We start from the raw sequence: 15,054 nt of genomic DNA, 5'->3' as shown, positions 1-15,054 counted from the left end.
GCATTTAATTAATTGTTTATAATATATTATTTTATTATGTATTATTGATATATAACATAATAATCATATATAAATATTATACAATGTATATTACAATTTTTTTAATGATTTAAAAAAAAATCGGTTATTTAAAAATATTTAAAAAAAATAAATACATAAAGGTCTTAAGTATGTAAAACATATATTAAATAGGCAACTAAAAAAGTATGTTGAATATGAAAAATAATTGTGTTAAAGAATTAAAAAAAAAATTCGCATTTAATTAATTGTTTATAATATATTATTTTATTATGTATTATTGATATATAACATAATAATCATATATAAATATTATACAATGTATATTACAATTTTTTTAATGATTTAAAAAAAAAATCGTTTATTTAAAAATATACAAAATAAATAAATACATAATGGCCTTAAGTATGTAGAAAAATATTAAATAGGCAATTAAATAAATATATTGAATATGAAAAATAATTGTATTAAAGAATAAAAAATAAAAAAAATTCACATTTAATTAATTGTTTATAATATATTATTTCATTATATATTATTGGTATATAATATAATCATAGATAAATATTATACATTGTATATTATAATTTTTTAATGATTTAAAAAAAAAATCGTTTATTTAAAAATATTTAAAAAAATAAATACATAAAGGTCTTAAGTATGTAAAACATATATTAAATAGGCAATTACAAAAATATGTTGAATATGAAAAATAATTGTGTTAAAGAATTCAAAAAAAAAATCACATTTCATTAATTGTTTATAATATATTATTGTATTATATATTATTGATATATAACATAATAATCATATATAAATATTATACAATTTATATTAAAAATTGTTTAATGATTTTTAAAAAATCGTTTATTTAAAAATATACAAAATAAATAAATACATAATGACCTTAAGTATGTAAAAAAAAAAATTAAATAGGCAATTAAATAAATATATTGAATATGAAAAATAATTGTATTAAAGAATTAAAAAAAAAAAAAATTCACATTTAATTAATTGTTTATAATATATTATTTCATTATATATTATTGGTATATAATATAATCATAGATAAATATTATACAATACATATTATAATTTTTTATAATTTGTTATTATTATGTATTAATTTGCATTCACATATTTTCATTAATTAAAAAAAAACAATCGATAAAAAAAAAAAGGCAAATGTTTCCAGGGAATGTATCACAACATTTTGCACAGATCAAAGTATCAAATATGACACACCAGGTTTATACCCAGAATAACTTTCCCAGTATGTTGCTGCACACTGTACACTCCTCTCTAGCTCGCCCTCTGGTGGTCAATATATGAACTGCGTCTTCTCTTTGTCTCCCACAGTTTTAACCTTCCCTTCAGCGGTCCGACCAAACGTCTTCCAGACGGTGGGCACGGCCGACATGTTCGAGACCGACCACTTTGACACGATGGGGAAGAGCAGCGCGTACGAAGGCAGCATCAAGTCGGCCCAGTATGATACTGGTGTCAGATCAGTGGGGTACGGCACGGCTGGCAAGGCGGTACAGTACGACGGCGGCGTGAGATCCATGTCGTACGATACTGGTCTGTGGCCAGGACAGTATGAGGATCGTGTCAGGCAGGACGCCGGTGTCAAGTCCATGACTCTCGGCGTGAGATCCGCCCAGTACGACGGCAGCCTGAGGTCGGGCCAGTATGATACTGGTCATAGATCAGCCCAGTATGATGGCAGTTTGAGATCAGGCCAGTACGATACTGGTGTGAGGTCCAGCCATTATGATGGTAGCCTGAGGTCTGGCCAGTATGATACCGGCGTGAGGTCCAGTCAGTACAGTATTAGTCAGAAGTCGGGCATCCACGACTCGGCGGTGAGGTCGGCCCAGTACGGTTCCACCACGCTGGATGTCCCGTCCTTCCCCTGGCCCACCTCCACGCTGCCCGCCTCTGCGGCGGTGGCGGCGGGCGGCAGCAGTTACACGTCCCACCAGGCCAACGCCAACAACATGTCGGCGGGAATGTCACCTTCTGGCCTCACCTCACCTTCACTGTCAGGTGAGCTAACCACACAGTCTTCATCCTTATTATTACACTGTAGGCTTTTGGCACTTTCAATTTGTATTATTTATTACATTTTTCAATCATATTTTACATTTTGATTAAAAATGATTGAAGTTTTTATATCACACTACTTGGGTGAATGTGACGTATAATTTAAAGCACTTTGGGGATCATGCAGGTATAGTAAAGTACAAATACTGAGCATTTTTACCATTTTATCACTTTATCCGTCAAACTACCATATATATATATATATATATATATATATATATATATACAGGTAAAAGCCAGTAAATTAGAATATTTTGAAAAACTTGATTTATTTCAGTAATTGCATTCAAAAGGTGTAACTTGTACATTATATTTATTCATTGCACACAGACTGATGCATTCAAATGTTTATTTCATTTAATTTTGATGATTTGAAGTGGCAACAAATGAATATCCAAAATTCCGTGTGTCACAAAATTAGAATATTACTTAAGGCTAATACAAAAAAGGGATTTTTAGAAATGTTGGCCAACTGAAAAGTATGAAAATGAAAAATATGAGCATGTACAATACTCAATACTTGGTTGGAGCTCCTTTTGCCTCAATTACTGCGTTAATGCGGCGTGGCGTGGAGTCGATGAGTTTCTGGCACTGCTCAGGTGTTATGAGAGCCCAGGTTGCTCTGATAGTGGCCTTCAACTCTTCTGCGTTTTTGGGTCTGGCATTCTGCATCTTCCTTTTCACAATACCCCACAGATTTTCTATGGGGCTAAGGTCAGGGGAGTTGGCGGGCCAATTTAGAACAGAAATACCATGGTCCGTAAACCAGGCACGGGTAGATTTTGCGCTGTGTGCAGGCGCCAAGTCCTGTTGGAACTTGAAATCTCCATCTCCATAGAGCAGGTCAGCAGCAGGAAGCATGAAGTGCTCTAAAACTTGCTGGTAGACGGCTGCGTTGACCCTGGATCTCAGGAAACAGAGTGGACCGACACCAGCAGATGACATGGCACCCCAAACCATCACTGATGGTTGAAACTTTACACTAGACTTCAGGCAACGTGGATCCTGTGCCTCTCCTGTCTTCCTCCAGACTCTGGGACCTCGATTTCCAAAGGAAATGCAAAATTTGCTTTCGTCAGAAAACATGACTTTGGACCACTCAGCAGCAGTCCAGCTGGTGTCGGTCCACTCTGTTTCCTGAGATCCAGGGTCAACGCAGCCGTCTACCAGCAAGTTTTAGAGCACTTCATGCTTCCTGCTGCTGACCTGCTCTATGGAGATGGAGATTTCAAGTTCCAACAGGACTTGGCGCCTGCACACAGTGCAAAATCTACCCGTGCCTGGTTTACGGACCATGGTATTTCTGTTCTAAATTGGCCCGCCAACTCCCCTGACCTTAGCCCCATAGAAAATCTGTGGGGTATTGTGAAAAGGAAGATGCAGAATGCCAGACCCAAAAAGGCAGAAGAGTTGAAGGCCACTATCAGAGCAACCTGGGCTCTCATAACACCTGAGCAGTGCCAGAAACTCATCGACTCCATGCCACGCCGCATTAACGCAGTAATTGAGGCAAAAGGAGCTCCAACCAAGTATTGAGTATTGTACATGCTCATATTTTTCATTTTCATACTTTTCAGTTGGCCAACATTTCTAAAAATCCCTTTTTTGTATTAGCCTTAAGTAATATTCTAATTTTGTGACACACGGAATTTTGGATTTTCATTTGTTGCCACTTCAAATCATCAAAATTAAATGAAATAAACATTTGAATGCATCAGTCTGTGTGCAATGAATAAATATAATGTACAAGTTACACCTTTTGAATGCAATTACTGAAATAAATCAAGTTTTTCAAAATATTCTAATTTACTGGCTTTTACCTGTATAGTCGAGGTTTCTGTGGTTTATCCGTTATACAGTGCTCAATACCGGGGTATAGCGGAATATACGTTAGGTCAGGAAAAAACACAGAGGCTATATCATCCCTTCAAGCCTGTTTCTCAGGGGGAAAGCTGCGAAACAGGCTTTTAGGGATGATATAGCCTCTGTGTTTTTTCCTGACCTAACGTATATAATTGTATATATGTATAATTTTTTGTATGTATACATTTATATATGTAAACATGTATATTTGTATATGTATGTATATATGTATATATATATGGACTGTACATATATACAATTTTTATTTACTGACGTATTAATAAAGTTTAGAATAATATGAATGAGTCAATAAATGATAAAAACATATATTTCAAAAAAATCAACAGATGTCTCTCTCTCCCGCAGTTTATGGCTTTCAGAACAATTTGGCGCCCACTTCTGGCGGCGCTGTGCTCACCGCAGGTGCAGGCAACGCCAGCACGGCAGCAGGTAGAGTACAGTGTCCATGACCTCATCATTATGTCCTGAAATATGATCTATTGTTGCGTGAAAGTCCACCTTTTCCTGTTTTTACACAGCTTATGGAGTGCAGAAAAACATGTCCAGCGGCGGTGGTGGTGGTGGTGGTGTTGGTGGTGGTGGCGTCGTAGGAACCGCAGTCTCTTCAAGTAAGCTCCAGCCCCCTCTAGTAGAGATGCGCGGATAGGCAATTTATTTAATCCGCAACCGCGTCAGAAAGTCGTCAACCATCCGCCATCCACCCGATGTAACGTTTGATCAGAACTGCACCCGCCCGCCATCCGCCCGTTGTTATATAGATGATGCAAGGCATTAGTGAGCCTGCCAACTACTCCGGTTTTCCCGTGATTCGTATGGTTTTCATCAACCTATTCCGGGTTTTTCATTAATTAAAAAAAAAAAAAATTGTGAAAACTACGCGAATTGCACCTTGTGCAGACAAGATTTTTCGATCGGACACGGAGGAATTAGGGATGTAAAAGACCACGTTGGGACAAAAAAACACAAGTCTAATGCCATTGCTAGCGATACAAGTGGAAAACTTTCAACGTTTTTCGTCGCCCAAACAGATTCTTTGGATGTGATAAATGCCGAAGTTTTATTTACGGAGGCAATAATTGAGCATGGATTTCCAATCGCACTGGCTGATCACATGGGACAGTTAAATGTTTGTCATGCAACCTTTAAAAATCATTACGCGGTGATCGCGGTCCCAAAAATAAACTTTTCTTGCATGATAATGTCCAGAAAAATTCGCTTTATATTACTATAGAGTCCTTTTAACGAATGAGTTTGATGGTTTATCACAAACCTTAAATGAAAGAAGTCCTTTGTTCTCCTGCACCATGGCCTTGCTTCGTGTTTGGTGCGCAAGCTTTATAACCTCACTGAGGTTATAAAGCTTTTGCCTGTTAAAGAAAGGAGACTGATCCAATGCAGCACAGACTTTCGCGTGCCACGCTGTCACGACCCAGACGCACACCAGTGCGCAATCATATGGGAGCCGCGCTGAGCGCACCTCCAAGCGCGTCTCGCTGCCGGCGACGGCCGGGTATATGGGCCCGACGCTCCAGCGCCATCCATTTTCAGGGCTAGTTGATTCGGCAGGTGGGTTGTTACACACTCCTTAGCGGGTTCCGACTTCCATGGCCACCGTCCTGCTCTCTATATCAACCAGGGTGAGCCCCACCCCTTTTGTGAGCGCACTGCGCGCGGAGTGACCCCTGTTACGCGCCCCCGGCAACAGGGGTGGCGGGCAGGTAAGCTGCGCGGGCGGAGCGCGCGGAGTGACCCCTGTTACGAGCCCCCGGCCACGGGGGTGGCGGGCAGGTAAGCTGCTTACCTGCTGCGCGTGACGCCGGCCGCGGCGAAGGCGGACGAGGCGGGGTGTCGGTGCGGTGGGCGCGGTGGTGACCCTGGACGTGCGTCGGGCCCTTCTCGCGGATCGCCTCAGCTACGGCTCCCGGTGGGGCCCTCTCGGGGGAAGGGGCCTCGGTCCCGAACCCCGGCGAGGCGTCCCTTCTCCGCTCCGTAAAAGAGTCCATCTCTTTTCTTTTTTTTTCTTCTGTTGTGGCATATGCTGCAGGTGCCTGCTCGTTTTTCGTATGTGGGTAACAACATTTAACTATGTATATATATTTACCAATTGGTTTAACTGCCACCCGCAAAAAAAAAAAAAAAAAAAAAAAAAAAAAAAAAAAAAATCTAATTAATCCACCCGACCCGACCCGCGAGCGGATAAAATCTTATTTTTTTTTATTTCATCCGCCCGATCCGCGGATAATCCGCGGACTCCGCGGTTGTGTCCGCAAACCGCGCATCTCTACCCTCTAGTGTCACGATGTAAGCTCTAGCTCCCTCTAGTGTCACAATGTAAGCTCTAGCTCCCTCTAGTGTCACAATGCAAGCTCTAGCTCCCTCTAGTGTCACAATGTAAGCTCTAGCTCCCTCTAGTGTCACAATGTAAGCTCTAGCTCCCTCTAGTGTCACAATGTAAGCTCTAGCTCCCTCTAGTGTCACAATGTAAGCTCTAGCTCCCTCTAGTGTCACAATGTAAGCTCTAGCTCCCTCTAGTGTCACAATGTAAGGTCTAGCTCCCTCTAGTGTCACAATGCAAGCTCTAGCTCCCTCTAGTGTCACAATGTAAGCTCTAGCTCCCTCTAGTGTCACAATGTGACACTTTCAACTGTGACTTCAGGCACATGGGGTCCTTTTAGAATGTTACACTCTTTTACTTCCTGATCTTGTGTTCTACGCTCTTCTATTTCCTGATCTTGTGTTCTACGCTCTTCTACTTCCTGATCTTGTGTTCTACGCTCTTCTACTTCCTGATCTTGTTCTACGCTCTTCTACTTCCTGATCTTGTGTTCTACGCTCTTCTACTTCCTGATCTTGTGTTCTACCTAATTTTGTGTTCCACGGTCTTCTACTTCCTGAACTTGTTCTACGGTCTTCTACTTCCCGATCTTGTGTTCTACGGTCTTCTACTTCCTGATCTTATTCTAAGTTCTTCTACTTCCTGATCTTGTGTTCTACCTAATATTGTGTTCTACGGTCTTCTACTTCCTGATCTTGTTCTACGCTCTTCTACTTCCTGATCTTGTGTTCTACGTTCTTCTACTTCCTGATCTTGTGTTCTACCTAATCTCGTGTTCTACGGTCTTCTACTTCCTGATCTTGTGTTCTACGTTCTTCTACTTCCTGATCTTGTGTTCTACCTAATCTCGTGTTCTACGGTCTTCTACTTCCTGATCTTGTGTTCTACGCTCTTCTACTTCCTGATCTTGTGTTCTACCTAATTTTGTGTTCCACGGTCTTCTACTTCCTGATCTTGTTCTACGGTCTTCTACTTCCTGATCTTGTGTTCTACGGTCTTCTAGTTCCTGATCTTGTTCTATGGTCTTCTACTTCCTGATCTTGTGTTCTACGCTCTTCTACTTCCTGATCTTGTTCTATGCTCTTCTACTTCCTGATCTTGTGTTATACGCTCTTCTACTTCCTGATCTTGTGTTCTACGCTCTTCTACTTCCTGATCTTGTTCTACGCTCTTCTACTTCCTGATCTTGTGTTCTACGCTCTTCTACTTCCTGATCTTGTGTTCTACCTAATATTGTGTTCTACGGTCTTCTACTTCCTGATCTTGTGTGCTACGCTCTTCTACTTCCTGATCTGGTGTTCTACGGTCTTCTACTTCTTGATCTTGTTTTACGGTCTTCTACTTCCTGATCTTGTGTTCTACCTAATCTTGTGTTCTACGCTCTTCTACTTCCTGATCTTGTGCTACGGTCTTCTACTTCCTGATCTTGTTCTATGGTCTTCTACTTCCTGATCTTGTGTCCTACGCTCTTCTACTTCCTGATCTTGTGTTCTACCTAATATTGTGTTCTACGGTCTTCTACTTCCTGATCTTGTTCTACGCTCTTCTACTGCTGATCTTGTGTTCTACGCTTTTCTACTTCCTGATCTTGTGTTCTACGTTCTTCTACTTCCTGATCTTGTGTTCTACCTAATCTTGTGTTCTACGCTCTTCTACTTCCTGATCTTGTTCTACGCTCTTCTACTTCCTGATCCTGTTCTACGGTCTTCTACTTCCTGATCTTGTGTTCTACCTAATCTTGTGTTCTACGGTCTTCTACTTCCTGATATTGTGTTCCACGCTCTTCTACTTCCTGATCTTGTGTTCTACGGTCTTCTACTTCCTGATCTTGTTCTACGCTCTTCTACTTCCTGATCTTGTTCTACGGACTTCTACTTCCTGATCTTGTGTTCTATATAATGTTGTGTTCTACGGTCTTCTACTTCCTGATCTTGTACTACGCTCTTCTACTTCCTGATCTTGTGTTCTACGGTCTTCTACTTCCTGATCTTGTGTTCTACCTAATCTTGTGTTCTCCGGTCTTCTACTTCCTGATCTTGTTCTACGGTCTTCTACTTCCTGATCTTGTGTTCTACCTAATCTTGTGTTCTACGGGCTTCTACTTCCTGATCTTGTGTTCTACGCTCTTCTACCTCCTGCACTTGTTCTACGCTCTTCTACTTCCTGATCTTGTTCTACGGTCTTCTACTTCCTGATCTTGTTCTACGGTCTTCTACCTCCTGATCTTGTGTTCTACGGTCTTCTACTTCCTGATCTTGTGTTCTACCTAATTTTGTGTTCCACGGTCTTCTACTTCCTGATCTTGTTCTACGGTCTTCTACTTCCTGATCTTGTGTTCTACGGTCTTCTAGTTCCTGATCTTGTTCTATGGTCTTCTACTTCCTGATCTTGTGTTCTACGCTCTTCTACTTCCTGATCTTGTTCTATGCTCTTCTACTTCCTGATCTTGTGTTATACGCTCTTCTACTTCCTGATCTTGTGTTCTACGCTCTTCTACTTCCTGATCTTGTTCTACGCTCTTCTACTTCCTGATCTTGTGTTCTACGCTCTTCTACTTCCTGATCTTGTGTTCTACCTAATATTGTGTTCTACGGTCTTCTACTTCCTGATCTTGTGTGCTACGCTCTTCTACTTCCTGATCTGGTGTTCTACGGTCTTCTACTTCTTGATCTTGTTTTACGGTCTTCTACTTCCTGATCTTGTGTTCTACCTAATCTTGTGTTCTACGCTCTTCTACTTCCTGATCTTGTGCTACGGTCTTCTACTTCCTGATCTTGTTCTATGGTCTTCTACTTCCTGATCTTGTGTCCTACGCTCTTCTACTTCCTGATCTTGTGTTCTACCTAATATTGTGTTCTACGGTCTTCTACTTCCTGATCTTGTTCTACGCTCTTCTACTGCTGATCTTGTGTTCTACGCTTTTCTACTTCCTGATCTTGTGTTCTACGTTCTTCTACTTCCTGATCTTGTGTTCTACCTAATCTTGTGTTCTACGCTCTTCTACTTCCTGATCTTGTTCTACGCTCTTCTACTTCCTGATCCTGTTCTACGGTCTTCTACTTCCTGATCTTGTGTTCTACCTAATCTTGTGTTCTACGGTCTTCTACTTCCTGATATTGTGTTCCACGCTCTTCTACTTCCTGATCTTGTGTTCTACGGTCTTCTACTTCCTGATCTTGTTCTACGCTCTTCTACTTCCTGATCTTGTTCTACGGACTTCTACTTCCTGATCTTGTGTTCTATATAATGTTGTGTTCTACGGTCTTCTACTTCCTGATCTTGTACTACGCTCTTCTACTTCCTGATCTTGTGTTCTACGGTCTTCTACTTCCTGATCTTGTGTTCTACCTAATCTTGTGTTCTCCGGTCTTCTACTTCCTGATCTTGTTCTACGGTCTTCTACTTCCTGATCTTGTGTTCTACCTAATCTTGTGTTCTACGGGCTTCTACTTCCTGATCTTGTGTTCTACGCTCTTCTACCTCCTGCACTTGTTCTACGCTCTTCTACTTCCTGATCTTGTTCTACGGTCTTCTACTTCCTGATCTTGTTCTACGGTCTTCTACCTCCTGATCTTGTGTTCTACGGTCTTCTACTTCCTGATTTTGTTCTATGGTCTTCTACTTCCTGATCTTGTTCTACGGTCTTCTACTTCCTGATCTTGTGTTCTACGGTCTTCTACTTCCTGATCTTGTTCTACAGTCTGCTACTTCCTGATCTTGTTCTACGGTCTTCTACTTCCTGATCTTGTTCTACGGTCTTCTACTTCCTGATCTTGTTCTACGGTCTTCTACCTCCTGATCTTGTGTTCTACGGTCTTCTACTTCCTGATTTTGTTCTATGGTCTTCTACTTCCTGATCTTGTTCTACGGTCTTCTACTTCCTGATCTTGTGTTCTACGGTCTTCTACTTCCTGATCTTGTTCTACAGTCTGCTACTTCCTGATCTTGTTCTACGGTCTTCTACTTCCTGATCTTGTTCTATGGTCTTCTACTTCCTGATCTTGTGCTACGGTCTTCTACTTCCTGATCTTGTTCTATGGTCTTCTACTTCCTGATCTTGTTCTACGGTCTTCTACTTCCTGATCTTGTTCTACGGTCTCTACTTCCTGATCTTGTCTTCTACCTAATCTTGTGTTCTACGCTCTTCTACTTCCTGATCTTGTTCTACGGTCTTCTACTTCCCGATCTTGTTCTATGGTCTTCTACTTCCTGATCTTGTGTTCCTTGCCCTCTGCAGCCACTAGATCCCAGAACGAGGACGCGTACAGAGACTACACCTTTGTCAACGCGGACAAGGAGAACGTGTCTGGAAGGAGGGAGACGGAGACGCTGGTTCTGGCCAAGGACAGCGGCAAGCAGTTCACCAGGACTGCAGGTGGAGGTGAGTCAATTATTCATCACTGCAACAGAAGTGTGGCTGCTGAAGTCAACAATATCAAGTATCAAAGAAGAGAAGAATAAGTGATTATTACATTTTAACAGAAGTGTAGATAGAACATGTTAAAACAGAAAATAAGCAGATATTAACAGTAAATGAACAAGTGGATTAATAATCAGTTTTTACCAGAGGTGGGTAGTAACGCGCTACATTTACTCCGTTACATCTACTTGAGTAACTTTTGGGATAAATTGTACTTCCAAGAGTAGTTTTAATGCAGCATACTTTTACTTTTACTTGAGTATATTTATAGAGAAGAAACGCTACTTTTACTCCGCTACTTTTATCTACATTCAGCTCGCTACTCGCTACTAATTTTTTTATCGATCTGTTAATGCACGCTTTGTTTGTTTTGGTCTGTCAGACAGACCTTCATAGTGCCTGCGTTTCAACAAATACAGTCACTGGTGACGTTTGTCTCCGTTCCACCAATCAAATGCAGTCATTGGTGACGTTGGACCAATCAAACAGAGCCAGGCGGTCACATGACCTGACTTAAACAAGTTGAAAAACTTATTGGGGTGTTACCATTTAGTGGTCAATTGTACGGAATATGTACTGTACTGTGCAATCTACTAATAAAAGTCTCAATCAATCAATCAAAAGTGTGGAGAAAAAAAAGACAATTTTTTTTATTTCAACCGTACTTCCGGTCAAAGGCCTAAAGACTCACCGCACAGTTCCTGTCTTCACAATAAAAGTGCCCTTTCCGTCGCGCCTGCGCTTACTAAATAAGAGTCTCCAAAAGCCAGCGCAAACAAGCTAGCAAGCTACGGAGTTTGCCGCCAATGTATTTCTTGTAAAGTGTATAAAAACTAATATGGAAGCTGGACATATAAGATGCCAAAAACCAACCACTTTCATGTGGTATTAGACAGAAAGGAGGAACTTTTTTTCTCCTCCATTTGAAAACGTGGACGTTATCATCACTACTGTCTGATTCCAATCAATGCAAGTCATCAGAATCAGGTAATACACCAACTTATATTCTTGTTTTAATGAAAGAAAGGAATCCATATGTTAAACATGCATGTATATTCATTAAAACACCTTTAACATGTAAACAAAAACGGCAAAATAAATAAATATAAATTATATACTGTATATATCAATGTATGTATGTATGTACAGTATATATATATATATATATATATATACACTTTCCCAAAGACAACATCCTAAGAAAAGTATTCAACAAGAACAACATTAAATTGAGCTACAGCTGCATGAACAATATACGACAAATCATCTCAAACCACAACAAAACAATTGCAAATGAGCCGTCGGCCCTCAGACAGAACGACTCCAAAACCAACAAAGGATGTAATTGTCGAAAGAAACCTGATTGCCCTCTCAACGGGGGGTGCTTACAAACATCAGTTGTCTACCAATCTAAGGTAATACGCAAGGACATTAACACATCCGACACATATGTAGGATTAACCGAGGGAGAATTCAAAACCAGATGGAACAATCACAAGGCTTCTTTCAGGAACAAAAACCTGCGAAATACCACAGAACTCAGCAAACACATTTGGGACCTCAAAGACAATAATGTTGAATATTCAATAACATGGCAAATTCTTGCATCCAGCACACCTTACAATAGTGGTAATAAAAGATGCAACCTATGCTTGAAAGAGAAACTGTTTATTATTTACCGTCCGGACCTGTCATCCCTCAACAAGCGCAGCGAAATTGTAACAGCATGCCGCCATAGACGGAAACACCTCCTAGGTAACACATGAGCCAATCACCACGCCCCTAGGCCAGCCTGTACCCACCCACTCTGTGCCCTATATAAACCATGGTATGCGAATGCTCCCATTAAAATCTCCTGACGATTGAGGGTACCCCCCCCTCATGAAACAGGCCTGTAGAGATGAAATAGTCTTGTGATTTTTTCCCACACATACATATATATATATATATATATATATATATATATATATATATATATATATATATATATATATATATATATATATATATATATATATATATATATATATATATATATATGTGTGTGTGTGTGTGTTACTCATCAGTTACTCAGTACTTGAGTAGTTTTTTCACAACATACTTTTTACTTTTACTCAAGTAAATATTAGGGTGACTACTCCTTACTTTTACTTGAGTAATAAATCTCTAAAGTAACAGTACTCTTACTTGAGTACAATTTCTGGCTACTCTACCCACCTCTGGTTTTTACAGTTTGTCCCTCATAATAATAGGTGTATAAATGACACAATATGTTACTGCATAGACTAATTAGGAGTCTTTGTTTGTTTACTTACTACTAAAAGACAAGTTTATTTAAGGACTAAATGACAATAATAAACATATGTTTCATGTACACTAACATTTCTTGTTACAATAAAGACAATAATGACTTTTTTTGTGCTCCCCTTTATTTAGAAAAGTATTGAAATACATTTTGGTACGGAGACAACCCTCGTTCAAACACAGGGAGTGAAAAGAGACAAACTAAATAAGCTCGGCTTCTTCCTGCTCCTTTTCGAACACGTTGAATCGTGACGTCCCTCCACGTCACTTGGAAACGAACCAAAAAGTGTGTTCAGTGAGGTTTCATCCCATTTCCGCGTGGCGGCTGAAGAAGGTGTGCCATGTTGCAGGTTCTCTGTCAGGTGACTCCCTGCAGAAGGAGAAGATCATCAGCAGCTTCAGTGAGGCGTCTCAGCTGAAGGCCGCAGGAGGAAACACTTACTGTGAGTCGCCGCCACATCTGCATCCTCCACGCCACTGCTTTTCAACCTTTTCTGAGCCCAGGCACATTTTTTGCGTTGAGGCACACCACCAGCAGAAATCATTAAAAAACGAAACTCAGTTGACACTAAAAAGTTGCAATTGTTGGATATGACTTTAAAGCATAACCAAGCATGCATCACTATAGCTCTTGTCTCAAAGTAGGTGTACTGTCACCACCTGTCACATCACACCCTGACTTATTTGGACTTTTTTGCTCTTTTCCCGTGTGTAGTGTTTTACTTCTTGTCTTGCGCTCCTATTTTAATGGCTTTTTCTCTTTTTTGGTATTTTCCTGTAGCAGTTTTCATGTCTTCCTTTGAGCGATATTTCTACTTTGTTTTAGCAATCAAGAATATTTCAGTTGTTTTTATCCTTCTTTGTGGGGACATTGTTGATTGTCACGTCATGTTCGGATGTACATTGTTTTTGCTCCACAGTAAGTCTTTGCTGTCGTCCAGCATTCTGCATACCTGCCAACTTTTGAAATCAGAAAAACCTAGTAGCCAGGGTCCAGGGGCCGCAGGCCCCGGTAGGTCCAGGACAAAGTCCTGGTGGGGGGTTCAGGGCTTCGCCCCCCGACGCAAAATGATTATTAGCATTCAGACAGGTTAAAATGTTGCTAAAACCATCACTTTTCTATCAGTCACAGTGACTTTTCAAAACAAAAATATTACAGCAAAAATCATATGGGTTGATTGACATGTTTATTCTGTAAGCTAACTTCAATAGTTTGAAATTATTTTGACAGTTAATGCCAGTTATCCTGTCAACCTTTCACAAGACTTCAATTTGTTAATTGAAAGTATAAACACTTTTTACAGTAAACAAATGGTAAAACAGTACTAAACAATTCCATTAAAAAAAAAAAATTGGTGTCATTATTAACTTTCTGTCCAAGCTTGTATAATCTACTGCCTTGTTCAATTGTAAAAAATATTCTGTGCCTAAAATTCACATTTCTATCACAATTATCATACTGTAAACATGGTAAGCTAACTTCATTAAAATTAATAGTCCTGTCAATAGCATGGAATTACAATTCAAATGTAGTTTTTTTGTAAGCCTTTCAAAAGAATTCAAAATATGAAAAATTAATGAAAATTAATTGAAGCCATCAGACACTTGAAAAGTGGCACATCACATCTCTAATGTAATCATTTGAACTTTTCAACAGAAATGGCACTGCAAAAATATTAAGGACATACTTCTGTATTTTGGTAGTTATGCTGTCAACATTTAACAAGATTTCTTCAACTTGGACTTGAAAGCATAAATAGTATAAACACTTTTAACAGTATGTCGTGCTGTGAAATACAGCCGACAGGATTGCGCACCAAACACGAAGCAAGGCCAAAGCGCATGCCATGCATGGTGCAGGAGAACAAAGGACTTCTTTCATTTAAGGTTCGTGATAAACCATCAAACTCATTCGTTCAAAGGACTCTATAGTAATATAAAGTGAGTTTTTCTGGACATTATCATGCAAGAAAAGTTTATTTTTGGG

At 39.8% G+C, this 15,054-nt stretch overlaps 1 protein-coding gene across 4 annotated transcripts in view; it reads left to right on the top strand.

Moving 5' to 3' along the window:
• The window catches only part of col17a1b (collagen, type XVII, alpha 1b), a 106,797-nt gene that overhangs the window by 52,064 nt on the left and 39,679 nt on the right, over positions 1 to 15,054 (top strand). For all 4 annotated transcript variants that reach the window (XM_061968357.1, XM_061968367.1, XM_061968348.1 and 1 more), the window contains 5 exons: positions 1,378 to 2,067; positions 4,354 to 4,437; positions 4,527 to 4,616; positions 10,581 to 10,724; positions 13,418 to 13,510. In XM_061968357.1, the coding sequence (XP_061824341.1) occupies positions 1,378 to 2,067; positions 4,354 to 4,437; positions 4,527 to 4,616; positions 10,581 to 10,724; positions 13,418 to 13,510 (1,101 nt within the window). The remainder of the gene's footprint in view (positions 1 to 1,377; positions 2,068 to 4,353; positions 4,438 to 4,526; positions 4,617 to 10,580; positions 10,725 to 13,417; positions 13,511 to 15,054) is intronic.

Source organism: Nerophis lumbriciformis, linkage group LG02 (genome assembly GCF_033978685.3).
Source record: "Nerophis lumbriciformis linkage group LG02, RoL_Nlum_v2.1, whole genome shotgun sequence".
NCBI lineage: Eukaryota > Metazoa > Chordata > Actinopteri > Syngnathiformes > Syngnathidae > Nerophis > Nerophis lumbriciformis.
This window is presented reverse-complemented; position numbering and strand designations above follow the sequence as displayed.